The 27,567-nt window shown below is 42.5% G+C and overlaps 2 protein-coding genes across 3 annotated transcripts; one reads left to right on the top strand and one right to left on the bottom strand.

Annotated features, from left to right (window-relative positions):
• Positions 1 to 188: 188 nt before the first annotated feature.
• On the bottom strand, positions 189 to 2,801 carry LOC140589008 (mitochondrial nicotinamide adenine dinucleotide transporter SLC25A51-like). 2 transcript variants are annotated; one of them, XM_072711666.1, is made up of 4 exons: positions 2,745 to 2,801; positions 1,230 to 2,162; positions 502 to 647; positions 189 to 323 (listed from the first exon to the last, which is right to left on the bottom strand). In XM_072711666.1, the coding sequence occupies exon 2, from the start codon at positions 2,130 to 2,132 to the stop codon at positions 1,275 to 1,277; it is 858 nt and encodes a 285-aa protein (XP_072567767.1). In that variant the 5' UTR covers positions 2,133 to 2,162; positions 2,745 to 2,801; the 3' UTR covers positions 189 to 323; positions 502 to 647; positions 1,230 to 1,274. The 2 variants fall into 2 exon arrangements, with proteins under 2 accessions (XP_072567767.1, XP_072567766.1); XM_072711665.1 differs by having other exon boundaries at positions 502 to 625.
• A 5,872-nt stretch (positions 2,802 to 8,673) lies between these two features.
• On the top strand, positions 8,674 to 27,471 carry LOC111840611 (protein NLRC3-like). Its single transcript, XM_072710564.1, has 12 exons — positions 8,674 to 8,818; positions 8,949 to 9,021; positions 9,122 to 9,191; positions 9,791 to 10,055; positions 10,226 to 10,267; positions 10,456 to 12,232; positions 14,318 to 14,491; positions 16,983 to 17,156; positions 21,729 to 21,902; positions 25,114 to 25,287; positions 25,400 to 25,446; positions 26,626 to 27,471. The coding sequence occupies exons 3-12, from the start codon at positions 9,177 to 9,179 to the stop codon at positions 27,159 to 27,161; spliced, it is 3,378 nt and encodes a 1,125-aa protein (XP_072566665.1). The 5' UTR covers positions 8,674 to 8,818; positions 8,949 to 9,021; positions 9,122 to 9,176; the 3' UTR covers positions 27,162 to 27,471.
• The last annotated feature ends 96 nt before the right edge of the window (positions 27,472 to 27,567 follow it).

The raw sequence follows: 27,567 nt of genomic DNA, 5'->3' as shown, positions 1-27,567 counted from the left end.
GTGACTTTTTGAGAAATGCCACTCCTTTTGATTGCAACACAACACTACAGTTTTTTTATTTGTGTAAAAAAAATGTGTTTCTCTATTATACTTGAGGATCCAGGAAGCTGTTCAGAGTGCAGGGTTTACTACATCAACCACTGTTACTCAGGTACCAGACCACATGAAAAACAACAATGGCAAGCATCTGGATATAAATACATCTTTAATTGAGTGACAGCAGAGTGTTATTTCATACAGTATGTCAGAGAACACTGTCACGAGCCTTTTTTCCAGGCTTCTGGATACTTCATGTCATATAGCACGTGTGCTGCACCATTCATCTGTAAAAGAGCAGTAGAGAGCATTACTGTACAGTAAACACAGCAAGGCACATTGTCACAACTGGCACAGAGCTTAAACTCCTCAAGCACCCATCTGTTCCAGGAATAGTAAAAGCTTAGCAGGTGCAACATTATTAACATTATTACTATTTTCATTATGATTATTATTATTTCTAACCTGTTATGGCATGAAAGACTCCAGCTTAAACCAGGGTGGCCAGGTCTGTTAAGTCCTCATTCACACAGTATGTGGTGGGGTCTTCTGCCTCCTGGTATAATGGACCAGGGAATGATGTCCTCCTCTGGGGATCCAAAATCATTTCACTGATCATGTCCAATTAGATTTTAAACACACACTGTTAACATAACAGCTTCATGGAGCTCTTGGATTTTTGTTATTTATTCACCTAAAAACAATATTTTGAAACAACACAGTACTTCTCTGTGTTCAAAAGTTAGTCATAGATCAAGTGTATACTATTTCAAAACATTTTCCACATATATAGCTAACGACCAAAGTAATGCTAAAACCAACACCAATTTGACAAATGTTTTCCAGTGTTTTAGACTAATCTGCTCAAAATATGTCCCTCTTTAGATGATCTAAGCCAGTGTTGGCAATACCAGTTCTAGCCAGGTCCAGTGTTAGCCACTGTCAGCAATACCAGTTGATAAGAACTAAAAATCCAGTATTTTGCGCATACAAACACTGTAGCACCACATCCATAGATAGAAGTTGGACAATACAGATGCTCCTCTACTTACGAACAAGATACGTTCCGAACGGCCGTTCTGAACGTATCTTGTTCGTAAGTAGAGGAGCATCTGTATTGCGTGTAGATACAAAAAAGATACAAATAAGAGAGAAGTGCCAACAAACAGTATATTACTACAGCTTTCCCTTACCATTGATGCGTGGGGCAGTAGAGGCTCGCCCGGCTTTCCAAGAGTTCACATGAGCTTCATGAAAAGCTCATAGGCAGCGTTTGTGATGCCCCAAGACAAGAGCGAGCGGTGGTAGTTGAGATGCATCCCTCTATATAGGTGGCTCAACTTACCACCCCGCTCGCTGTAGATGGTGTGCAGTACCTGCCAGGTGGACTGGAAGGCTCCACCCACCTGCGACTGCTTGCGAGCCTTCACCACATTCAGTGGGTAATATAATGAGCCCAGCGTGGCTCCCAGAAGGCCGCCAGAGACAAAGTCCGTGACCAGCTGGCCAGCGTGGGTCTCGGCATGAGGCAGGCTGCTCTTGATGGGCCCGCGGAGCCCGAGGAAGAGCGCGTTGCTGGGCCCGTTGCGCAGCAGGATGGGCACTGTGCCGCGGTACAGCTCACGCATTCCATTCTCCCGCACCAGGGTCCGGAATGCATGGAAGGTATTGCGATACCGGACGTGGTGCCGCTGGTCCTGGAGGAGCGTCTGGACCCTCTCAAAGGGGGTCAGACTTGCCTCCGCCGTGCCTGCCAACACGGCCGCCATGCTGCTGGTCACCAGCCCCGGGGTGCTGCCGGGTCGCGACAGCAGCCGAGACATATCACTCGAAAATCCGAACATGATGGCCATCGAGGATGTTTTCTGCAGCAGGGGAGGCAGCAGGCCACGGTACAGGGTCCGCATGCCGTCCCTCTGCAGCTGCCGGACGGCCTCAGTCGTGCTCACACCAAACAGCTGCTGCCGGAATAGTACTTTCTGTATTGGGAAGGTGAACATGATGTTCACCATCCCAGCACAGCCGCCGCAGACGTACTGCTTCCTACGGCCGTTTGGTGCCTCGCACTCAGGACTCCCTTGCTCTTTCGATGCCATCTCAGGGGACAAATTTTCAGTGCTTTGATACTGCAAAGGAGAGAATTCATAAGAATAAGGGTTTCATGTGAACTCTCATGCTGTACTAGTTAAAAGAAAACCAAATACCAACAGAAGCACAAAAACAACCCATATGGATTAGGGGATGTCCCTATTGTCATGCTGTCCTACACGTATACTTGATCATTGCTGCCATTGCTGGAATGCACACACCTATTCCTGACACGAACTGGGGGGGGCTTAAAGTCGCTCGCTTTGCGCGCACTTTTAGTGCTTTAAGAGCACATTTTCGCTGGTGCTGGCCATCCCACCACCTTACAGAACGGCCTTGTCTTTCACGTTTTGTCGGGCCAGCTCCGAGCACCGAGCCCTCGTCCTACACGTCGGTAAACTGGGAAATTTTGAATGATCTAATATCCTGTTTTTGGCGATATTGTCAATAAGTCATTCCGGTAAGAATTGTAATCAGAAGCGATCATCTCCGGAGACAGTATTCTTCCCATTAATTTGACATAGCGCCGTTGCAACACAGCGAGGTCCCGCAAAAGAGTTTGAGCGATACTTTATAAACCTCTCCAATTAATAGTTTACTTCACAAACTGCCTTACCTACCTGTGCTCAAATGTCGACAGTGGTCGGTTGCGGTCAGTTGGCTATTTATATAGTGGCACGATTGCGATTTTTACGTCATAGTTCCAGAATGACGTTTTTTTTTTTTTTTTTAAATAATAATAAAATAAACATCGAATCGAACGTACAGTACAATATTACGTAAACTAGACTGAGTGTTCTAACTGGTTGACACTTAGAATCATCTAAGCCTCATATTCGATACTCAGTTTTCTGGCTTTAATTACTTTTAACGGAAGTAAAGTGGGACAGCATTGTGATGTCCAGTACACAGACATGTAACGATCGATGCACACAGATTATTTTTCCGCTTCAAACCACTTCGCTGTAATGACATGGTGGTTTAGCGTTTTGGCCTCATGGTGACTGTTGCACACCACTTTGTTTCCCAGATTGCTTCATGTACGAATTTTAATTAATTTTTGAATGTTCTAATGTATCCGTATGATGTGTACATGAATGGGTTGATAACTTTAAAACTAGACAAGACAGGCACATCTAGTGCAGTGCGCTTTGATCAGTGGACTACAGGGAAGAATGCGCACCCCTTGGATTTTCAGATTATTTTTGTCTGTATTAGATATTAATTATTATTTTGCATCCACTTAAAGTGCAATGGGGCAACACGTACAATAAGGGGTTAATAGCTCTGAACCCAAATGAGACAGCCATGTCCTATGAAGTGTGCCTTGATCAGTATGGGGGGTATTTTCTGCAAAAAATAAAATGAAAATGATAAAAAGAAAATACAATCTCCACTTGCCATTTACTTTCCAAAGTCTGTGCGCAAAAATCCTGCAAAAATTAAAATGAAATAGCACTATTTGCATTTTAATTTTCCACTCATGTATGAGTCAGATGTGTAACTTTGAAAAATAAAATTGAAAACCCTTTTTGTCTTTTAATTTTCCTATTTGACTTTTCATTTCCTACTTTGGCTTTTCATTTTCAAGTTCGCTGCATGGAAATATATGTTAATCGGAGCGGGGCGGTGGGCGGAGCTACTGATCACTGCTGCGCCTCTCAGTGCGTTTGCCGATTCCTTTCTCCTTGTGTTCCTTGCCCATGTCGCCTGTGTCGCCCAAACTAATGGCAAAGTCACCTTCCATTTTCCAACATGACAATGCCAAACCACACACTGCATCAATTACAACATAATGCATTTATAGAAGAAGGGTCCGGGTACTGAGCTAGCCTGCCAGTGGTCCAGATCTTTCACTCATTGAGAACATTTGGTGCATCATAAAACGAAAATTATGACACAGAAGACCTAGGACAGTTGAACAACTAGAATCCTGTATCTGACAAGAATGGGCCAACATTCCTCTCCAAAAACTCGAGCAACTGATCTCCTCAGTCCCCAGACGTTTACAGACTGTTGTTAAAAGCAGAGGGGATGCCACCCAGTGGTAAACATGGCCTTGTCCAAACTTTTTTGAGACGTGTTGCTGCCATGACATTCAGAATTACTTTATCTTTTCCTTAAAATGATACATTTTCTCATATTAAACAGTTGATGTGTTTTCTATGTTTTGTTATGAATAAAATATGGGTTTATGAGATTTCCATATCATTGCATTCTGTTTTTATTTACAATTTCAACAATGTCCCAACTTCATTGGAATTGGGGTTGCATTTATAGAAATAATATAAACTACTGTATATAATAATGCAATGATAATAGTAAGAATTCATTATATACTGTAATAGATTAATTTAAACAAACCACACATCAATCATAAAAAAATAATTAATTGTAAAAAGCATTTAATTAATGTGGCTCCTTGTGCTGTGCCTTCAGCTCTCCAAATGACTTCCCTTCCACCTCTTCACAGAAGAACTTATTTTTGAACCTTCTGTGACTAAACTCCTGCTTCTGTGGCTGCCCACACTGCTTGCAGGTGTAGTGCTGATGGCTCACAGGAGGTAGGATGGGGAGACCCTGTGTCCTGGCCAAGGCTTCAGCTGCATTCCACTCGGTGCTCCGGCTCCGAATCTTTAACCTTGGCAAGTTGCCGGGGCGTCTGCCTGCAAGGGTGGATGCGAGTGTCAGTGGGACAGTAAAGGGAGTCTGTGGTGTCGGTGGGGGGCTACACAGCAAATGTGCCAGTGTTAAATTAAAACTGCATGCTGTCTATATGGATCCACACCATTTAATGTTACCTTTAAAACTTTATTGTGTGCAGTGAGTGTTGTTTTTACAGTGTTAATATTTATCAACTGTTATAGTGTTCAATTTACAACCTAGAGTGTTAAGTCAATGAGTCTCCACCTCCACATATCTGTCCCATTTTAATATGTGCACAAGAAGTTATGAGGATCAGAGGAGCCATCCCAGATTTACCCACCAAGCTTGAAGATTATACAGCTGTAATTCTGGTGGTTTTTCTCCTGACCTGTGGTTTTAACGCATGGAGATGTCCAGTTGAAGAAAAACTCCTGAAGACGTGCAGGAAATGTCTCCAGAGTGGTATATATTTTAATGGTGTGGGGATGTACTTGATTGCTAGTCCTGCCCTTGGATGATTAACATATGCAGAAAGGTGTTAGTTGTGATACCCTTTTCTGTGCAGCTCCTGGTACCGCCCGCTCCCCTGTAGACTAATGGTGCTGGATGTACACTCACCTAAAGGATTATTAGGAACACCATACTAATACGGTGTTTGACCCCCTTTCGCCTTCAGAACTGCTTTAATTCTACATGGCATTGATTCAACAAGGTGCTGAAAGCATTCTTTAGAAATGTTGGCCCATATTGATGATAGCATCTTGCCGTTGATGGAGATTTGTGGGATGCACATCCAGGGCACGAAGCTCCCGTTCCACCACATCCCAAAGATGCTCTATTGGGTTGAGATCTGGTGACTGTGGGGGCCATTGTAGTACAATTAACTCATTGTCATGTTCAAGAAACCAATTTGAAATGATTCGAGCTTTGTGACATGGTGCATTATCCTGCTGGAAGTAGCCATCAGAGGATGGGTACATGGTGGTCATAAAGGGATGGACATGGTCAGAAACAATGCTCAGGTAGGCCGTGGCATTTAAACGATGCCCAATTGGCACTAAGGGGCCTAAAGTGTGCCAAGAAAACATCCCCCACACCATTACACCATCACCACCAGCCTGCACAGTGGTAACAAGGCATGATGGATCCATGTTCTCATTCTGTATACGCCAAATTCTGACTCTACCATTTGAATGTAGCATCTGTGTTTGGTGACTGGTGCCATACATTTCACTCACTTTTATACCACAGGCAGTTCTCAAGAGAGCTTGACTGGTTTTTTCTTACTCTGCTTGAAGAAACCTATTTTATTCACGCTTAAATAAATGCACTTATAATGACCGTTTTTCAAAGTTTTCCAACTTATATGAGCACAGTTCTTTGGTTTGACTGAAATAAAACTTGCATAAAAAGAGAAAAGGCTATGTTGGTCTGAGTCTTTCTTATTATGGTGGGTTAGTAAAACACAGCAGCTGAATGCCCAAATGAGTTTAAATGAGAGTACATTAAAATGGGGCGGATATGGGCCACCTATTTTGTACTTGCGTGCCACCCATATGGGCTTGCAAGTTGGGAAGAGGTGGAGACACATTGTCTTGAACACATAAGAGTTAATAAATATTAACACTGTAAAAACAACACTCACTGCGCACTGTAAAGTGGTAAACGTAACACTGAATGGTGTGGACCCATATAGACACCATGCAGTATTAATTTAATACTGGCACATTTGCTGTGTATGGGTGGTCGAGGTGTCGGCAGGGCAGGTAAGGGGGCATGTGGGACTGATGTAGGGAGCAGAGGGGCAGGCTGGGGTAGTGGAATAGGAGCAGTGGCAGCTCACTGCTGTCTCCGCACAGCCTGCCCAGACAGGTCTGGAGGGTAGGTGGAGGGGAGGTGTTCCACCCTCCTTTCCCACTTTCATGTGCTCTGTTCTGCCTCATAACTACAAAAAAGGAAGTTGCAACATCTTTAGAACTAGCGATTTCTCTCTCCAAAACCAGTATCACTGGGTTTTGTCTGCCTTCCTGTTCAGTTCTCAAGGTAAGATAGACAATATTTTAGCAAAATGATTTTAGTTACTTTAGTAGAAGTTTATGATGTTTAATTGCAGGACTAGAAGTGTGACATGCTTAAGACCCAGGTGAAAATAATGTATTCTTACGAATTAATCATTTTAAACCACTATAATTAGCCACATAAGAATGTTACTATATATCTCTTTGCGTGAGTGTCTCAGTGTTCCACTGTAAGCTGTTTTGTGCAGGAATCTTACAGTACTTACACAGTACTTTGTTACATTAGTTACTGAATAAACCAATGTGATAAAAAGTAATAAACACAGGGCTTGTTTCCTTCGTGATGTACGTGTTACACATACTTCCTGTTCCTGGAGAACTTGCTGGACCTGTCTGACCAGCCTCAGCACAAAGTACAAAATGGAAACTGATTGTGGCAGAATGGACATTTTAGGTAGTTGTCCCTTTAAATGGAACTACGATTACCGTATTTAGAGGCGGGTACCCTTTAAAAATCGGTAGCGTTTGGCTGAGGACCCGACACCGGCATGTTAATTGCCCTTCCGGTTACTCGAATTCCACTATGGTCACAAGTATGCGGGCGGCTTTTCCCCGTCTCCCCGTGTTGCAGCAGATTACTCTCTCGTGCTGTTTAAATTATTTGCTTATTTTGTAGGTTCACGTAAAATGGACTCGTTGGAAGCTACTGTGTTGTTGGCAGCAGTTGGTATGTTCGCTCAACTTTTGTCTTAGCTTAATCGTATTCGACTGATTATGATTATGTGCGTTGCCTCACCCACGCTGGTACCAGCCGACTTACTAATGGACTTATTTTTTTATAAACTAGTCCGTAATTTTGATCTGTAAATGACCTTTTTGTTTAATCAAACCGAGTAAAAATCCATTATCCTTTCGCAGGAAATGCAGATTTGAGGTGGTGTTTATCCGTTTGGTTGGGGAATACTATGAAACGCCAACCTCAAATGTTCAAATCAGATTTTCTGCTTGGATTTTTTTTTTATTTGTTTTTTTTTATAGCCTGATTCACATTGTTTTTAAATGTGGCTAGTATCAGATTCCAGTGTGAACTGGTCACAGTCCTGAAGTGACACACGTGCAGAAGAACAATTGCATGCAGCATTAGTCAAATAGGATTTAAACCAATTCAACACCGTTGAATTACAGTGCAGTGATCTATTACACCAAGCCGACCCCTTGTTAGTCAGTACTATGTGCCAGTACTCCCCTGGTTATTGTGAACTTTGTGCAGGTACTCCCTTTGTTATTTAGTATCAGATGCCGGTGCTCCCCTTGTTATTCAGCACCAGGTGCCAGTGCTCCGTTTGTCGCGTTTCAGTTTTCACACAGCCGAACCATAGACAGTTACTGTTCTCCCCAAATTCACTCAGTACATGAACTGTGCCACCAGGGGGGAAAAACTCACTTGACAGTGTTTATTCTAACATCAAGCATGTTTACAAAACTGTGCCTTTACCACATTTAGGCCAGTCAGACCACCTTCCTCTTCTCCTCATACCAGCCTATATCCCCCTCAGGAAGACTTGGCCAGATGGTGCTATTTCCCAGCTATTACTTGCCTCCATTACTTGGCTGTTTTTTACTTATGCTTATACAGACAAGTATTTGTTCGTTTGTGTTTTTCTGTTTCTTTATTGCATTGACCAGGAGCAGCACGGCTAGTTTTGTTGTGTATTTTATATACAAAGTATATATTCTATACCAGGGGTCACCAACTCCGGTCTTGGAGGGCTACTATCCAGCAGGTTTTCTATCCTACCTGGCTTCTGGTGAGCCACACCTGCTCCTGGTATTTACCTGAGAACTAGTGTGGCTCATTAGAAACCAGGTAGGATTGAAAACCTACTGGATAGTAGCCCTCCAGGACCAGAGTTGGTGACCCCTGTTCTATACTATTGTTATTCAGCCTCAGGTGCCAGTACTCTCAGCAGATATAGTGAGGTGCCGGTACTCTGGAGAGAAAAACAAAGAGGTGCTGGTACTGCATACCTGTGAGTACTGACCCACTTCAAGCACTGAATACATTGAAAGAAAAGCGTATAGTTTCATTTCCAAAGTACCCATTGAATACTGAAGGAACATGTAATGTAATGACTATACCCTTTTTTGACTTAAATACAGGGTGAAATATGGCCCATAGTTATGAGTCCAAATGACCAGTGGACGTCTCTTCCTGTGACTGCAAACTGCCTGTGTGAGTAAAAACTGGCCAGTGTGCTTTGGTTGTAAGATATTACAGCTGGTAAACTGACTTTTGAATATAAAACTAACTTTGCTTTTGGTTTTTATTACAGTGTCAGACTGCGATACACAGGAACTGATTTCTTTACAGCCATAAACATCTAAGCAATGGCTCAACAAGAGGTTTGGCTACAGCTTTTTGGCATTTGCTACATTTAGTCCATAAATACCAGAGACTGAAAGGTGGGAAAGCTTGAGTTGAGTAACTATTTTCAGCTGAAGGTTGTTGAAAATAGCAGACAAAAAGCTCCCTCTCCGCAGTGCTCTTCCGCAGGCTACTTCCGTACCGTACCGCCCTACACCAAATGTTACAGGCGTACTGTAACAGAATAACTTAATCTGTTACAGGCGTACTGTAACAGAATAACTTAATCTAAAATATGTAAAAATTTTGCTGCCTTAACATGATGTTTGCAGTCTGTTTTAATTTTGACCCTATTGTGCTCTATTGATTGTGTCTTAACTTTAAACTGTTTATATTGGAAATTTTTTAAATCAGTGAGACTAACATGCTTAAATAAATATTAAATAATAATGCAGAAAAAAACACACGTGTGTTTCCAATAGTAATAGAAAATCATAGCAGGTGTCTTCAGCAGCCACATAAGACTGTGAGCAGGAAAACTGATTCTGTTAATGGAAAGTTCAGTGCATGTGTGTGAGTGACCATAAACAGGTCTGTAAGATCTCATGGACTCATCTCCCACATTCTGCACACCCAGAACTCGCTCGCCGACCTCTTGCTGGATTATCTGGAGGAGCTTGATGGTGAAGAGCTGAAGAAATTTAAATGGAAACTGAGTCACACAAAGTATAAAGAGTTAAAGCCCCTTCCCAGGGGTCAGGTGAATCACTTGGATAGAACAGACCTGGCCGACACGATAAGTTCATACATGGAAGTTGGTGCTCTTGAAGTCACACTTGAAATCCTGAAGAATATGACCCTGAATGACCTTGCTGAGAGACTGAAGGAAGACCTGCAGAAGTGTAATCATATGTTTAACCTTGTTTTTAAACTTGTTTTTCATATAAAATGTAACCTGTTTTAGGTCTTGAAAAATAAATATATTACATAACATTAAATGGGAAATGATGAAGAGTTTGTTACATACTGATGTTGAAGATAGAAATGAATTTGAAATTCTTTCTTATTTCAGGTAACCAAGCAGGAAGTGAGCTGGGTGACATATCAGAGAAAAGTAAGAGCTGTATGCTATTATCTACGTTTATGTATATGGTGTTTCAGAACAAATGTGTATGATGTGAAACATAAAGTCTCATTTATCACAATGAAATAGTGAATAGTGTGTGTGTGTTTATATTCTTCCTCTCATACTGCTCTCGATCCTGTTGAGAAATTGTGCATTTTCCTCCCATATTTCTTCAGGGGAACTCATGCTGGACAGAATAAAATGTAACCTGAAGAAGAAATTTGAGTGTGTATTTGAAGGAAAAGCTAAGGAAGGACATCCAACACTTCTCAAAGAGATTTACACAGAACTCTACATAACTGAAGGGGGAACTGGAGGAGTCAATGATGAACATGAAGTGAGACAGATTGAAACATCATCCAAGAAAAGGCGAACAGAAGATACTACACTCAAGTGCTATGATATATTTAAACCATTATGTGGACGTGAGGCACCTATCAGAACTGTACTCACTAAAGGGGTTGCAGGTATCGGGAAAACAGTCTCTGTACAGAAATTTATTCTAGACTGGGCAGAAGGAAAAGCAAACCAGGACATTCACGCCATATTTGCTCTTCCTTTCCGGAACCTGAATTTGCTTGAAGGTGAATTCAGTCTGATTGAACTGCTTCACTACTTTGATCCAGAACTAAAGTCATTTCAATCCACTGAGCTGTTTAGGTACAAAGTCTTGTTCATCTTAGATGGTCTAGATGAGTGTCGCCTTCATCTAGATTTTAAGAACAATGAGAGCTGTTGTGATGTAACAAAGAAAACATCACTGGATGTGCTGTTGACTCACCTCATTAAGGGGAATCTGCTTCCATCTGCTCTCCTCTGGATAACTTCCCGGCCAGCAGCAACCAATCAGATACCTCCTGAGTGCATCGACCAGGTGACAGAGATACGAGGGTTCAGTGATGCCCAGAAGGAGGAATATTTCAGGAAGAGATTTAATGAGGGCCTGTCTGAAAGGATTATCAGACATGTGAAATCATCTAGGAGCCTCTTCATCATGTGCCACATTCCTGTGTTCTGCTGTATTTCAGCCACTGTCCTTGAAAGTCTTTTTAGGGAAACTGACAGTGGAGAAATTCCAAGGACTCTGACTGAAATGTACACACACTTCCTGATCTTTCAGACAAGATTAATAAAAAACAAGTATAGGCTCCAGACCTCTGTGTCCCAGAACAGGACAAGCTGGTACAGGAAACTGAAGGATGGATTGATGAAACACAATGAAACTAATGATATTAGATGCCTCCTTCTAAAACTTGGTAAACTGGCTTTTCATAACCTTAAGAAAGGCAATCTCATATTTTATAAGAAAGATCTGGAAAAGAGTGACCTTGACATCAGAGAAGCTTCAGTTTACTCTGGAGTGTGTACAGAAGTCTTTAAAGAGGAATATGGGATGTATCGGGATAAGGTGTACTGCTTTGTGCATCTGAGCATCCAGGAGTATCTCGCTGCTTTATACGTCTTTCTATCAAAGTCATCCGCTAACCTACTGAAGACTACAGTGGATCAGGCGTTAGAGAGCAAGAATGGACACTTGGACCTCTACCTCCGCTTCCTCCTGGGCCTTTCAATAGATTCTAGTAAGACTCTGTTAGAAAGGCTTCTGGGACAGACAGGATTCAGCTCACATAACATTGGGAAAACAGCCCAATACATCAAGGGGAAAATAATGGAGAATTTATCTCCTGAAAGGACCATCAACCTGTTCCACTGTCTAAATGAACTGGGTGACAATTCTCTAGTAGAGGAGGTACAAAGATACCTGAATTCAGGAAGTCTTTCAGCAGAAGACCTCTCACCTGCACAGTATTCAGCTCTGGCCTTTGTGTTACTGATGTCAGATGAGGAGCTGGATGTGTTTGATCTGAAGAAATTCTCCAGATCAGATAATGAGCACTGGAGGCTGCTGCCTGTGGTCAAGACATCTAAAACAGCTCTAAGTGATGTGAGGATGTAAAAAATGTCTTTTCTGGTAGTTAAACCTTAACATTTTTTTAAATATATGAAACATACAGTTTTTTTCATCTTCATGGATTAATGAATTGACTAGATTTGTTTTTGATATTCTGAACCCAGATTCTATAATGACTGAAGGTAGTGATGTAGTAAAAAACACAAAAGTGACATTTCCACTAACATCCACTATGCCTTCCGATAACTGTGACATCATCCAAACCTGCTATAGAAACAAAGAGGGCTCTTTATCTGGAGGGTTTACAAGTGAAATGATCCTTTATTTGCACAAGTACAGGTATATTGGGATGCTTCTCTTCTCACTCTCCATGAGAGACACAGACACATTTACAGGTGAGAACAAGCTTAGGGGTCACAGCACTGGGTTGGCTGGCATCCAGAACCCCTGGAACTGGAGGTTTAAGGGCCTCGCTCATGGGCCCACAGACATGTGACTATTCTGCCCAATCTTGAACCAGCAGTCTTCCGACCACAGGCCCAGAGGCTTAGCCTGCTGAGCCACACACCAGCTCCACAGAAATGCTATGTGAGTGTTATTGTCAGCAGGTGTGTTCATACGATGGGCCCCAAAGCTGGGAGCTTCCAAAAGATTGCTGTCTCTGTCTGTGACCATACACACATATGCACACGATTACATTCCACTATTCAAATTGTTTTATACTTGACTGCTTTTGCAACATTTGCACAATTTCTGGATGTCTAAAATACCTATTGTATGCTTTCTGTGTTTAGAGTTGATATTTGTCATTTATTTATAAAAATTCTTGTACTCTAATAACTGGAACCATGTGTTCTGTGTGGCTCAGTGGGCTAAGCCTGTATGCCTATAATCACAAGATCACCAGTTCAAACCCAGCTTCTGTGGGTCCTTGAGCAAGGCCCTTAACCCCCAACATTCTGGGCGCAGCCATGAGTGGCTGCCCTTTGCGGACAACTTGCTTACAAAGAGCAGGTTGAAGGAGACATAAAAGACAATTTCCCCATGGGGGAAAATAATAAAGTGATGATTATTACTTAACATTTATTCAAATGTTGAATTGTGAAATGCGGTTCTTGTTTTTTATTTCCCCTGACTTAAGTAAAACAAGGTACTGATACTAAAGAAAGTGTGTTAACTATTTGCATGGACATTTCTGAGTAGAAAACACCAAAAAAATTAAGGTAGAGCAACTTTATTTGAATGATGAGGTAACTTAATATTTCAATGAATACTGAATTAATATTAAGTAGGTATTACTCAATTTAGCTTTTGGATATAGAAGGAAAAACATGTTTATTGTGCTTGATTTAATGGTGTAACTAACACATGCATTAAGTACAACCAATATGAAAATTCAAATAGTGCCCACTGAATATCGAGTAGATTCAACTTAATATAGCTTTTAGTGTATTTAATGATTTCTGCTGGTGTAATAATGATAGTTTAGTAACAATTATTTAATAATATTGAAGTTGAGACAACTTAAAAAGATCAATGCAAATAGTTAACACACCTTTTTGAGTAGACCCAATACATTCTTTTTTAGAGTGTGATGGCCCGGAATAGGTTGGTCCAGCACCCTTTTCTCTTGAATGGACAAACATAGAGACCCCTTATACCATTGTATGGTCACCTTTTAGGGCACTACATCACATATCCTCCACTACAAGGGCTCTTCATAATGGCACCCTTTTCGGTTAGAAGGGTACCCATAGGAGCCATTTAGACCATTGTAAGGGCACCTTACAGGGCACTGCATGACATTCTCTGCACTAGAAGGGCTCTCATTAATACACTTCATCGCCTTGTTCTATATGGTCCACCATCTCCCGTGAAGGGGGCACACTAGATGGTGCTAAATCGTGCGATGGGCAGCTAATAGTGGCATTTTCACCATTCCTTAGGGAAAGTTAGTGAGGTTTTTTTCATCCATGGGGGCACTAGCACAGTTACTGCCCCCCCCCATTCCCCCTCTGAGTCCACCAGTGGTCTGTGCTGCTCGCTTGTTTTAATGTTGCTGTCAGTACTATTAACAATGTGTAGGTTATATACTGTATGTGTCTCAACATATTTTCTTTTTCCAGGCTGAACAGCTGTAATCTCACAGAGACATGCTGTGACACGTTGGCTTTAACTCTCAGATCAAACTCCTCACCCCTGAGAGAGCTGGACCTGAGTAACAATGAGCTGCAGGATTCAGGAGTGAAGCTGCTCTCTGCTGGACTGGGGGATTCACACTGTAAGCTGGAGATACTGAGGTCAGTCCAGTTTGACAGTACAAATACTAAACCGGTATGTTAATTTTATAAATTGTTTCTGTGGCTGCAATGCAAGTCAGACAAGCGAACAGCTGCACTCACACCATTTCATTCCCACTAAGCAGGTATCAATTTATACTTTTTACTTTTCATTTCTTTTTATTTTTCAGAAAAGAGGACATGATGCACATGTTTTGTTTTAGTATTGTCATCCTGACATAATATTGTTATTCTCTGTACTACAGTAAATGCATTGGCTGGACTTTTCACAGTTTCATAACAGAGGAACCTAAATCACAGGTGGAATTACACCAAATAAAATACTCTTATTTTTGTAGCTGATGCATGGACACCTTCCTGTGTCACATCAGCCACCTGTCAGCTATGAGAGAGGAATCACTCCTGTAATCAGCTCTCACTGTACTGTACAGATCTGTGTGGACCACAGTGTTTAAAATGTTCATGTGCAATGGTCTCTCAAACAAAATTCCTGAAAGTACTGTTGCATCCTGTTTTTTTTTTTCAATTAATTTTTAAATTCATAATTTGTGCAATTTAAATCTAAAAGAAACCCATGCTTCAGCTAGGCTGGAATGATAACTAACACAGCCTGCCAGGCCTGCATTAGCTGCTGGGGATGTTCACCTCTACTCCTTTCAGAGTTACTAGTCAGTCTGGGGCCACCTGGCAGAAAGATGGCTGACAGCTGCAGTGGAAGCAATTTTATTGCTCTGAATATGTCATGGGAGGAGTCACATATCATTTTTGAATTGCTCATTAAAATAAAAAATCTGCACTTACTTGAATTTCACCTTCCGTTTATGTAAAGGCTGAAATGAAAATAAACAATGGCAGCTATTTGCATGCAAAAGAAGGGGAACTATTTCAAGAAAAATGCTTGAAAAGCTTTAGGTCAGCGCACAGATACAATAGGGGTGTGTCAGCTTTTGACATCCACTGTACACATATTCACCTGCTGCCAGTGTTTTCACAGCCAGACCATGGGAGGCTCTGTACAGCCCTCTCCTTGGGGGGATCGTCAGCGATTCTCCTCGGCAGTCAGATGGGGGGTGTTTCCCAGCTCTGTTCTGATCTGGTTATGAAGGTTAATCTTTCCCAGGTTAATCTCCTGTGTTGCGTAAGGAGGCAGGAGACACAGGGTAGCAGTGGACACCCCATAAGGGGCAGTGTTTATTTTAGGGGGAAAGGGGGTACATTTAGAAAGGGCAGACGGCTGGGCCCGGCTCCTTGGTCACGTGCTGAGCAGGCGGGAGGCGGCAGTCCTTTCCATGTGGTCAGGGCTGTTTGTCTGGTGGGTCCAGGCCAGTCGCTGGTCGCTTTGGGTGCATCAGCACTGGCATTCTGAAGAATCGTTGCCACCTGTATTTTGTCCAAAATGTTGTGATTTCCTTGCGATAGGCTGTCAAGCTGCAGAGTCGCAGAGGAAAGATTCTGTGATTTTATGTAGCTCATGATGAGCCTTTTGAAGCACTTCATGATGATAGGTGTGAATGGTAGTTATTGAGGGCACAAGACTTCTTTGGCATGGAGATGTTGGTGGTGGCTTTGAAGCATGTTGAAATGACAGTGGTGCTCAGAGAGATATTGAAGATGTCTGTAAGGACAGTTGGTCTGCACGTCCCTTCAGCAGAAGACAAGGAATGTTGTCTGTTCCGCCAGGCTTTTGTGGGTTGATTCTGAACAGAGATCACCTCACATCAGTCATGATCAGGCAGAGCGTTGGGGGGAGGGTTGATCTTCCTTGCTGCCATGTCATTCTGTGCTTCAAAGCATGCATAGATGTGACTCAGCACATCTGGAAGAGAGGTCTCACTGTCACAGGCAGGTGGAGATGTCCTGTAGTGGGTGATGGCCCAGATCCCCTGCCACATGTGTCGTACGTCCCCAGTGATTTGGAAGTGGCTGTGGATTCTCTGAGCATTTCCACAATTTGCCACTCTGATGGCCCAGGATAGGTTGGTCCAGCACCCTTTTCTATTGAAAGGATACACATAGTACCACTTATACCATTGTATGGGTACCTTTTAGGGCATGACATCACATATCCTCCACTAGAAGGGCTCTTCATAATGGTACCCTTTTCCGTTAGAAGGGTACCCATAGGAGCCATTTTGACCATTGTAAGGGCACCTTACAGGGCACTGCATGACATTCTCTCCACTAGAAGGGCTCTCATTAATACACTTCATCGCATCTTCTTGCTCTATAAGGCACCATCTCCCGTGAAGGGGGCTTGATCGTGCTATGGGCAGCTAATAGTGGCATTTTCACCATTCCTTAGGGAAAGTTCATGATGTTTTTTTCAGCCATGGGGGCACTAGGGGGGGACTACCCCCCCGCCCCCCCCCCATTCCCCCTCTGAGTCCACCAGTGGCCTGTGCTGCTCGCTTGTTTTAATGTTGTTGTCAGTACTATTAACAATGTGTAGGTTATATATGTGTCCGTGTCTCAACATATTTTCTTTTTCCAGGCTGAACAGCTGTAACCTGACAGAGACATGCTGTGACACGTTGGCTTTAACTCTCAGATCAAACTCCTCACCCCTGAGAGAGCTGGACCTGAGTAACAATGACCTGCAGGATTCAGGAGTGAAGCTGCTCTCTGCTGGACTGGGGGATTCACACTGTAAGCTGGAGATACTGAGGTCAGTCCAGTTTGACGGTATGTTAATATTATAAAGTGTTTCTGTGGCTGCAATGCAAGTCAGACAAGTGAACCGCTGCACTCAGACCATTTCATTCCCACTAAGCAGGTATCAATTTACACTTTTTACTTTTCAGTTCTTTATGTTTTTCAGAAAAGAAGACATGATGCACGTGTTTCGTTTTAGTATTGTCATACTGATTTAATATTGTTATATTAAATATTGTGGAATTACACCAAATAAAATACTCTTTTATTTTGGGTAGCTGCTGCATGGACACCTTCCTGTGTCACATCAGCCGCCTGTCAGCTATGAGAGATGAATCACTCCTGTAATCAGCTCTCACTGTACTGTACAGATCTGTGTGGATCACAGTGTTTAAAATGTTCATGTGCCAAGGTCTCTCAAACAAGATTCCTGAAAGTACTGTTGTATCCTGATTTTTTTTTTCAATTAACTTTTAAATTCATAATTTGTACAATTTAAATCTAAAACAACCCATGTATCAGCTCGGCTGGAACAAGTGAAAATGATGCTGTCGTAGTTTAACTTGGAGCTGGAGCCTGTCTATACTGTACACTAACAGCAAAGAGCAATTAAGAGACGGTTCTGTTACAGAGATGATGACATAGCTGTCAAGTCTCCCATTTTGGCCGGGAAACTACCGTATTTTACCCCTCTTTCCCGCCGTCCTCCCGTATTAGTATTTTCCCGTAAATCTCACGTATTATATCATTAAAAAAAAATCATCTGCCTCTCCAAACTGAACTGCCAGTAGCCTCGCGAGAACTGGCACCTGCAGTAGTCTGCAGGTCATTTACAACATTAACCAGGTCATAAATGCGGAGGTTAAAATGGCAATGCTGTGTGCCAAAAACAACGTTACTTTCACCTTCTGTGACGACTTCAACAAGGACACAAAGTCTGCAACAAATCTGTATAATATGTCATTAGTGAATGCCAGAGAGCCACGAGTGAACATGAGAAATTAAAAGAAAATGTGTAATGAAAATAAAATGTAAATGACAAGTGGTTATTTTAGATTTCTTGTACTCTTTGTAGCAAATCCTCTTAAAAATGGACAGGACATCAGTTATGTAAATGATAAGTCTTTATATAAGACTTTGAAAATGGTGTACCGTAGTAAATAAGATATAATTAACAGCTCTCAATAAATGTATTTCTTAAAATATAACTTAAATCACTGTTATTAAACCAGATATGCCTAACAACAAATCAGTTTAAACAGCAATAAAGTTACAACACATTTGTCTTAAAATGTAAGGGATACTGGAGCTTGGTTGGGGTGGTGGGGTGGCTCGCGGTGGGTGCCGGAAAATTTCCCTTATTTTCAAATCCAAAACTTGACGGATATGGATGATGAACTCAGGTGGAGTGAAGGAAAACAACAGCAGTGCTTGTAATCACTACTTAACCTTTACTGGTAAAGAGCTGGCGTGAATCCTTAATCAAACCAGCTGTTCAACAAGCTGAAAGGTGAAGAAAAGCGATGTTTTCAGCTGCTCCCATCCACTGCTGTTTGTCTCCCACAGCAGCAAGGCTACAGTAAAGCTATACAAGTTAAAATAGAAGCTGTTTGTATGCAGATTTAAACTGTTAGCTTAGTTTGACACATTATTTAAATTTGGTGACTTGCAGCAGGCTGACAGCAGCCGTCACACTTTGTCGCAGTGATACCTGGGTGAGTCTAAAGGGGAGCATGGGGTGTAGTCAACTAGATCTACTTCAAGGCTTTAGTAATATTATTTTAGAGATTTAGAATAATATGAATAATATTACATAATTAGAATAATATGAATAATATAATATAAATATATAAAAATACATTTCATCTGCCAGTTATCAGCCCAGTCGCTAATTAAATCCAGATCCCACTGTAGCCTCTGTGCTGCTAGATCAGTACAGTATCTGCTACACCACCCACCTTGGTGTCATCTGCAAATTTAACCAGTTTACTTTATGTATTGGTGTCAACATCATTAATGCAAATCAATAGTGGTCCTAAAATTGGACCCTGTAATACCCCACTATGAATTCAGGCCAACTATAACATTGTGCCTCTAATAACTACTCGCTGCTTCCTGTCTGTTAACCAGTTTTCAATCCAAGCTGCCACAGTTCCTAAAATCCCTGCAGCTTTAGCAAGAGCCGTTTGTGGGGGACAACATCAAAGGCCTTCTGGAAATCTAAGTAGATCACATCATAGGCCTTTTTGTGATCAATTTCTCTTGTAGCTTCCTCAAAGAACGCAAGTAAATTAGTTAAACAAGATGTACCTCTCCTAAATCCATGTTGGCTATTAGGGATGGGCCGTTCCACATTTTTTTTCAGTTCCAATCCGATTCCGATACACACCTGCCGATACTGATATAGATTCCAGTACATGAGCTCTGTTTACTTTGTTACTTTGTGATTTCAGCTTTTAGAGCTCTTTCGGAGTTAAAATATTGGAAGAAACTTTTAACGTCATCCTTAGCCTCCAATGCAATCTTCCTTTCTACATTCCTCTTTGCGAGTCTAATGATATTTTTTAACTCAACCTGTAGATTTAGATACTCCTGCTTTATTTTGAAATCATTAGTTAATTTCCATTTGTGGAAGAGAGCCCTTTTCCTCCTGACTTTACTCTTAATTTCCATAGTAAACCACCTTGGTTGCAGTGTCCTAGATTTAGTTTTGCTGGAATCAGGTATGAAGTCCTCTTGTAGTTGCAAGAATGTGCTTTTAAAAAGTTCCCATGCCTCTTTGACAGTTTTGCTATTTAGGGTAGCTCCTTCCTCACGTGGCTGGGCCCAGCTCCTTGGTCACAGGCTAAGCAGGCGAGAGACGGCAGTCCTTTCCGTGTGGTCATCCTCCAGGCCGTCTGTCTTTAGAAAGAGAGAGAGACGACAAGCTCACCAGTCGGCCTCCCCCCCTGCTGTCCACAATGCAGGCTTTTAGCCACACTGGGGAAGACGATCCTGTCTCCTCTCTAGAACTCTTACCAGCTGCTGGCCGCCTCCTGTTGACATTCCTCACTTCCTCTTGAGTGTCTCTGTGGCCGACTGTGGGGATCTAGCGGTTTCTGTCCAGTGCTGTGGTGCTGATCGTCACCCTTTGGGGTTTAGCCGACTTTCCTGCACCTGTGGCATCACACTGTTTGCTCTTGGCGTCACCACAGGGCCTCATCCTCTCTGCCATCAGTGCTCTTCTTGTGGCAGGAGTCCAGGGAATCCGGTTGGTCTAAGTTTCATGCAGTGGGTTGTTGTCACTGGATGGTTTAATTTTGTTTTTTTTTTTTTTTTTTTTTTTTTTTTAATATTTTTTTTTTTATTTTATTTTTTTTTTAATTTTTTTTACTGGATGGTTTAATTTTGAACTAAGCTGATCATTTATGTCTATTACTACACGGTCATTGGGGCTAAAAGATGAGCTTCAGTAATCTGTGTGTAGCGACCACAGGAACAGAAGCACACAGGCAAACCTGGATGCCCAATATTACCCCCAAATGGTAACTTTTTATCAGGAACAGGAAGGACAGGGATGGAGGAAAAGGGGGAGGTGCTGAAGGGCTGTTTGTCTGGTGGGTCCAGGCCAGTCGCTGGTCGCTTTGGGCACATCAGCACTGGCATTCTGAAGAATCGTTGCCATCTGTATTTTGTTCAAAATGTTGTGATTTCCTTTCTATAGGCTGTCAGGCTACAGAGTCACAGCGAAGATTCTGTGATTTTATGTAGCTCATGATGAGCCTTTTGAAGCACTTCATGATGATAGGTATGAATGGTAGTTATTGAGGACACAAGGCTTCTTTGGCATGGAGATGTTGGTGGTGGCTTTGAAGCATGTTGAAATGACAGTGGTGCTCAGAGAGATATTGAAGATGTCTGTAAGGACAGTTGGTCTGCATGTCCCTTCAGCAGAAGACAAGGAATGTTGTCTGTTCCGCCAGGCTTTTCTGGGTTGATTCTGAACAGAGATCACCTCACATCAGTCATGATCAGGCAGAGCGTTGGGGGGAGGGTTGATCTTCCTTGCTGCCATGTCATTCTGTGCTTCAAAGCATGCGTAGATGTGACTCAGCACATCTGGAAGAGAGGTCTCACTGTCACAGGCAGGTGGAGATGTCCTGTAGTGGGTGATGGCCCAGATCCCCTGCCACATGTGTCGTACGTCCCCAGTGATTTGGAAGTGGCTGTGGATTCTCTGAGCATTTGCACAATTTGCCACTCTGATGGCCCAGGATAGGTTGGTCCAGCACCATTTTCTATTGAAAGGATACACATAGGACCACTTATACCATTGTATGGGCACCTTTTAGGGCACTACATCACATTCTCTCCACTAGAAGGGCTCTCATTAATACACTTCATCGTATCTTCTTGTTCTATAAGGCACCATCTCCCGTGAAGGTTGCACCCTAGATGGTGCTAAATCGTGCGATGAGCAGCTACTAGTGGCATTTTCATTTTCATTTGGCCTGTGCTGCTCGCTTGTTTTAATGTTGCTGTCAGTACTATTAACAATGTGTAGGTTATATATGTGTCTGTGTCTCAACATATTTTCTTTTTCCAGGCTGAACAGCTGTAATCTCACAGAGACATGCTGTGACACGTTGGCTTTAACTCTCAGATCAAACTCCTCACCCCTGAGAGAGCTGGACCTGAGTAACAATGACCTGCAGGATTCAGGAGTGAAGCTGCTCTCTGTTGGACTGGGGGATTCACACTGTAAGCTGGAGATACTGAGGTCAGTCCAGTTTGACGGTACAAATACTAAAGTGGTACGTTAATATTATATAATGTTTCTGTGGCTGCAATGCAAGTCAGACAAGTGAACCGCTGCACTCAGACCATTTCATTCCCAATAAGCAGGTATCAATTTACACTTTTTACTTTTCAGTTCTTTATGTTTTTCAGAAAAGAAGACATGGTGCACATGTTTTGTTTTAGTATTGTCATATTGATTTAATATTGTTACATTATATGCTAGAGTAAATACATGGGCTGGATGTTTCACAGTTTAATAGCAAAGGAACCTAAATCACATTTGCAGAGGTATAATTACAACAGATAAAATACTCTTTTATTTTGGTAGCTGCTGCATGGGCACCTTCCTGTGTCACATCAGCCACCTGTCAGCTATGAGAGATGGATCACAGTGTTTAAAATGTTCATGTGCTAAGGTCTTTCAAACAGAATTCCTGAAAGTGCTGTTGCATCCTGAATTTTTTTTCAATCAACTTTTAAATTTATAATTTGTGCAATTTAAATCTAAAAGAAACCCATGCATCAGCTCGGCTGGAATGAGAACTAACACAGCCTGCCAGGCCTGCATTAGCTGCTGGGGATGTTCACATCTCCTCCTTTCAGAGTTACTAGTCAGTCTGGGGCCACCTGGCAGAAAGATGGCTGACAGCTGCAGTGGAAGCAATTTTATTGGTCTGAATATGTCATGGGAGGAGTCACATATCATTTTTGATTTACTCATTAAAATAAAAAATCTGCACTTATTTGAATGTCACCTTCTGTTTATGTAAAGGCTGAAATTAAAATAAAAAATGGCAGCTAATATAATAATATAATAAAATTCCATGAAAAGCTTTAGGTCAGAGCACAGATACAATATGGGTGTGTCAGCTTTTGACATCACATCCACTGTACACATATTCACCTGCTGCCAGTGTTTTCACTCTTTGAGGAGATTGTACTGCAATTCTCCTCGGCAGTCAGATGGGGGTGTTTCCCAGCTCTGTTCTGATCTGGATGTGAAGGTTAATCTTTCCCAGGTTAGTCTCCTCTGTTGGTTAAGGAGGCAGGAGACACAGGGTTGGGGTTGCCGTGGACACCCCATAAGGGGCAGTGTTTGTTTTTGGGGGAAAGGGGGTACATTTAGAAAGGGCAGACGGCTGGGTCCGGCTCCTTGGTCACTGGTTGTGCAGGCGGAAGGTGGCAGACCTTTCCATGTGGTCATCCTCCAGGCCGTCTGTCTTCAGAGAGAGAGAGATGACAAGTGGCCTGCTCATCTGTTGGCCTCCCCTCCTGCTGTCCACGGCTGGTTCATACTTCACGCAGACGCAGATGCACCATCACAGTGAAGTAATTTCCGTTGCGGGGTTGTCCAGGATGCAGGCTTTGAGCCACGCTGGGAGAGGTGATACTGAACCCTCTCTGGAGCTCTTGTCAGCTGCTGGCCGCCTCCTGTTGACATTCCTCACTTCCTCACGGGTGCTTCTGCGGCCGACTGTGGGGATCTAGTGGTTTCTGTCCAGTGCTGTGGTGCTGATCGTCACCCTTTGGGGTTTAGCCAACTTTCCTGTACCTGTGACGTCACACCGTTTGCTCTTGGCGTCACTCCAGGGCCTCATCCTCTCTGCCATCAGTGCTCTTCTTGTGGCAGGAGTCCAGGGAATCCAGTTGGTCTAAGTTTTATGTAGTTGGTCGCTCACTGGATGGTTTAATTTTAAACTGAGCTGATCATTTATGTCTGTTACTGCAGAGTCAGTGGGGTTAAAAGATGAGCTGCAGTGAACTGTGTGTAGCGGCCGCAAGAGCATGGGCAGACAGGCAAACCTGGGTGCAGAATATTGCCCCCAAAAGGCATCTTTTTATCAGGAACAGGAAGACCAGGGATGGAGGAAAAGGGGGAGGTGCTGAATGGCTGTTTGTAAGGCTGGGCGGTATACCTTTTCATACCGAATACCGGTGTTTTTTTTTTTAATGATATTCATTTTTCATATACCCCAATACCGGTGAGTGTGTGCGTACAAAGCGTCGGGAACACAGAGCGGTGGAACGTCCCACCGCGGGACATTGTTTGAGAGGGGGATTGTTTTGCAGTGGTACCAAACAAGCTGTATGCGTCTGCATGAGAGCGGTGGAAGCACGGCCTGTGTGTGTTGAGCGGTGAACAGCATGAACGAAGAAAATGTCACGTACAAAGAGGAACTTCTTCCGAAAAGAGGGGCCATGTCGGTTGTGTGGAAATACTTCGGCTTTAAAAAATCTGACGTTCATCAAACAACCATAATATGTAAATGTTGTCGGGCTAAAGTTGTAGCCGCAGGAGGCAACACAAGCAATTTGCTTCACCACCTCCGCCTGCATGCCATATTGCACTTCTTTTATATTTTTGATACTTGAATACAGTGTACTGTTCCTGGGGTTGAGCAATAGTATTATTTATGCAAGTTGCATACTTTTAGTTTACTATTTATTATTTGTTTAAATGTGTGTATGAATATACCTCATCTTGAAGCAAAGTCCGTATGGAGGCAAGTTGCCTTAGTGAAGGTTTAGTTGTTTTCAAGTTAAACTTCTTTTATATTTTAAATACTTGAATACTACCTGGTTGGACTTGAAGTAATATTATTAATGTTTCACAAAGTGAAAAGTTTCACTCCTTTTGTATTTACCTGTTTTAGGTAATTTGCCTTAATGAAAGTCCAGTGGATAAAGTTTTCATTTTGCAGTTACAGGGGACATATTGTTTACATTGTAGCCAGCTTAAAGATGTTTTCAAGTTGCAAAACTTGCACAATAAAGTGTTGTGTATTTTGACTGCAAGTCATGAATTCTGATTTCTTAACCTCATTACAATTATGAGTGCCACTGTCACCTCTTTGTGAACAGCAGCATTTTGTGAGACCAATCAAACCTGGGTTAATACTAGTCCGGTCAATGTAAGCCAATATACTGCAGTAATTATTCTCTAATTTATTAGGAAATGGGGTTAACACCTAATCATGCATGGAAAAAAAAAAATACCGTCAAATACCGTGACATCGATATAATTTAGAAAAATACCGTGATATAAATTTTTGGTCATACCGCCCAGCTCTAGCTGTTTGTCTGGTGGGTCCAGGCCAGTCGCTGGTCGCTTTGGGCACATCAGCACTGGCATTCTGAAGAATTGTTGCCACCTGTGCTTTGTCCAAAATTTTGTGATTTCCTTTCTATAGGCTGTCAGGCTGCAGAGTCACAGAGGGAGGCTGTACTTCCCTGGCTTCAGCTCTGAGGTCAAACCCCTCACATCTGAGAGAGCTGGACCTGAGCTACAATCATCCAGGAGACTCAGGAGTGAAGCTGCTCTCTGCTGTACTGGAGGATCCCAGCTGTAAACTGGAGAAGCTGAAGTGAGTAGAGAGTGTGTCTGACATGCTACAGATACTTATGCATGTATGTGAAGAACAGGCACCAATAAATGCATGGATACAGCAGCACTATGTCATTCTGCTTCTCCTATAGTGTGGATCACAGTGCAGAGTGCAGGACCAGACCAGGCTTACAGAAATGTGAGTTTGTTTGCATGTTTTTATTAATAATAGCATTAATACTGCTTTATGATTGTATTCATGCAGCTTTTTTTAAATGAGTCTAGTTTTTTGCACTATATGTAGATGGATTTCCATGTTTATGTTTTGGTGAGTTTCTCTGTGTGTCATTTTAGACAACATCCAAAGGTGAAAAACAAAACAGACATCACCAAAAACATTATTAATTCATCAGTTCTTCTTCTTAACATACTGCTGGGTTTGGGTTCATACATGACTGGTTTCTTAAGTATAAATAGCATCTGGGAACAAACAAATACTTTACAGCTGCTTATATCGTGCTTGTGTTTGTGTGAGAATGTAACAGGGTGAAATACATTCTGATACGACCGTGCGTCTGTAATTCCACAAAAAAAATAAAATAAAAAAGCCTTCCCATTTCTTCTTTTTTGCGTATGCACTTAGTGTACTTTTTTGAGATTCGTCATTATTGTCCTAAGACAGCACCCGTAGTCTCCCCCAAACTGGCTGTAACGCCGAGCGTCTCTTCAGTCTGCGCTTAGTGCAGCTAGAGGAAGTTAAGTGTCCGAAGGGTTTAGGAGGAAATTGATATTTTGAAGTAAAGACAAACTCACTTTTATTAAGTGGTAATGTTTTCATTGACTGTAATTTTATTTAGCTGTAACTAAGCCCAAGGGTGTAACTTTGATTTAAATACTTGGGGGGGGGTCCGGCCATTTAGGGGGAGAAATGATTATTGGGGGGGGGGCGGTTACAACCCCCCATCCCCCTGTAATTTATGCCCATAATTAATCCTGTTAATTTAGCACGCACAGTATTTTGGCGCGTTTTCCCTCCGGCGTCGTCCGGTCGTCCGACATTTCCTGAGCTACTTCACATACTTTGAATTCCTGCTTCGTTAGGGGACACTGTGCTGTTTTAATATTTTCTGTATCGTACAGAATAATAGAGCGCAGGCTAAAGTGCAGTTCGGTCCCCAGCGAGTCTCTCAGCGCGGCGTCTCACAGCGCAGGGGGCAGCCGGAGCGCCGCAGACTCGGGCGGCTACATGAGTATATTGGGAATAAAATGTGTGTATTGGAGCCAGTTCTGTGTTAGTGAGTGTGTGAGGTGTGACAGTGATAATGATGGAGATGCTGGGCTTCGTGATGGAATTAATCGCTCTTCCTCTTGCCTACAGACTCCTGCCAGCTGACGCTGGACCCCAACACAGCAAACAGACACCTGTCTCTGTCAGAGGGGAACAGGAAGGTGACAGGGGGGGCAGAGCAGCAGCCATATCCTGATCATCCAGAGAGATTTGACAACTGGGACCAAGTTTTGTGCAGAGAGAGTCTGACTGGTCGCTGTTACTGGGAGGCTGAGTGGAGTGGAGTTGGAGCCCTGATAGGAGTGACTTTTAAAGGAATCAGGAGGAAAGGAGACAGTGCTGACTGTCAGCTTGGAGCCAATGACAAGTCATGGATGCTGCGCTGCTCTCCTGACAGTTACTCTGTCCGGCACAACAAGAAACGGACTGTCATACCCATAAAGCCCTCAGGTTCCTGCAGAGTAGGAGTGTATCTGGACCAGGTGGCTGGTACTCTGTCCTTCTACAGAGTCTCCTCTGATGGACTGACCCTCCTGTACAGCTTCACCTCCTCATTCACTGAACCCCTCTGTCCAGGGTTTTATGTTTATTATAACTCCTCCGTGTCCCTGTGCATGCTGGGATAGCTCACTGTGTGCTGGAGGGATAATTTTTACTTATCAGAGCGTCACATGTCGCTGCTTCTCCGTGGCAAAAAAGTAAAATCTCTGCTTTTTAACTAGTATGACCCTTTTTACTGACGTATGTTAGACAAAATAAGTGACTGTGTTTTGCAAGCTGAACAAACATGGAAAATGACATTTTCCTCTCTGATATAATATAATGAAATATAATCCTGATGGGGGGGACTTCCCCTGTATATGTACATTATATATACATTTCTGTCTGTATATTGTATTTGCTACCTGAACAATGGCAATAAAGGCTTCATATTAATGTCTTGGTTTAACCATTTTTAAAAAATATTTAACATAATTAAACAGCACTCCCTGGTAAATGGCATCGCCGTATATAATAACCGTTTAACAGGAG

This window comes from Paramormyrops kingsleyae, chromosome 4 (assembly GCF_048594095.1).
Source record: "Paramormyrops kingsleyae isolate MSU_618 chromosome 4, PKINGS_0.4, whole genome shotgun sequence".
Lineage (NCBI taxonomy): Eukaryota > Metazoa > Chordata > Actinopteri > Osteoglossiformes > Mormyridae > Paramormyrops > Paramormyrops kingsleyae.
The sequence above is the reverse complement of the archived record's forward strand: the minus strand, read 5'-3'. Positions and strand labels throughout refer to the sequence as shown.

What these genes read in the sequence shown, in the direction of transcription:
- LOC140589008 (XM_072711666.1), bottom strand. Translation starts at nt 2,132, where the DNA reads ATGGCATCGAAAGAGCAAGGGAGTCCTGAGTGCGAGGCACCAAACGGC.
- LOC111840611 (XM_072710564.1), top strand. An exon ending in GAAGGAAGACCTGCAGAAGT is followed by an intron (nt 10,056 to 10,225) that starts GTAATCATATGT and finishes TTCTTATTTCAG; the next exon opens with GTAACCAAGCAGGAAGTGAG. An exon ending in GCTCTAAGTGATGTGAGGAT is followed by an intron (nt 12,233 to 14,317) that starts GTAAAAAATGTC and finishes TTCTTTTTCCAG; the next exon opens with GCTGAACAGCTGTAATCTCA.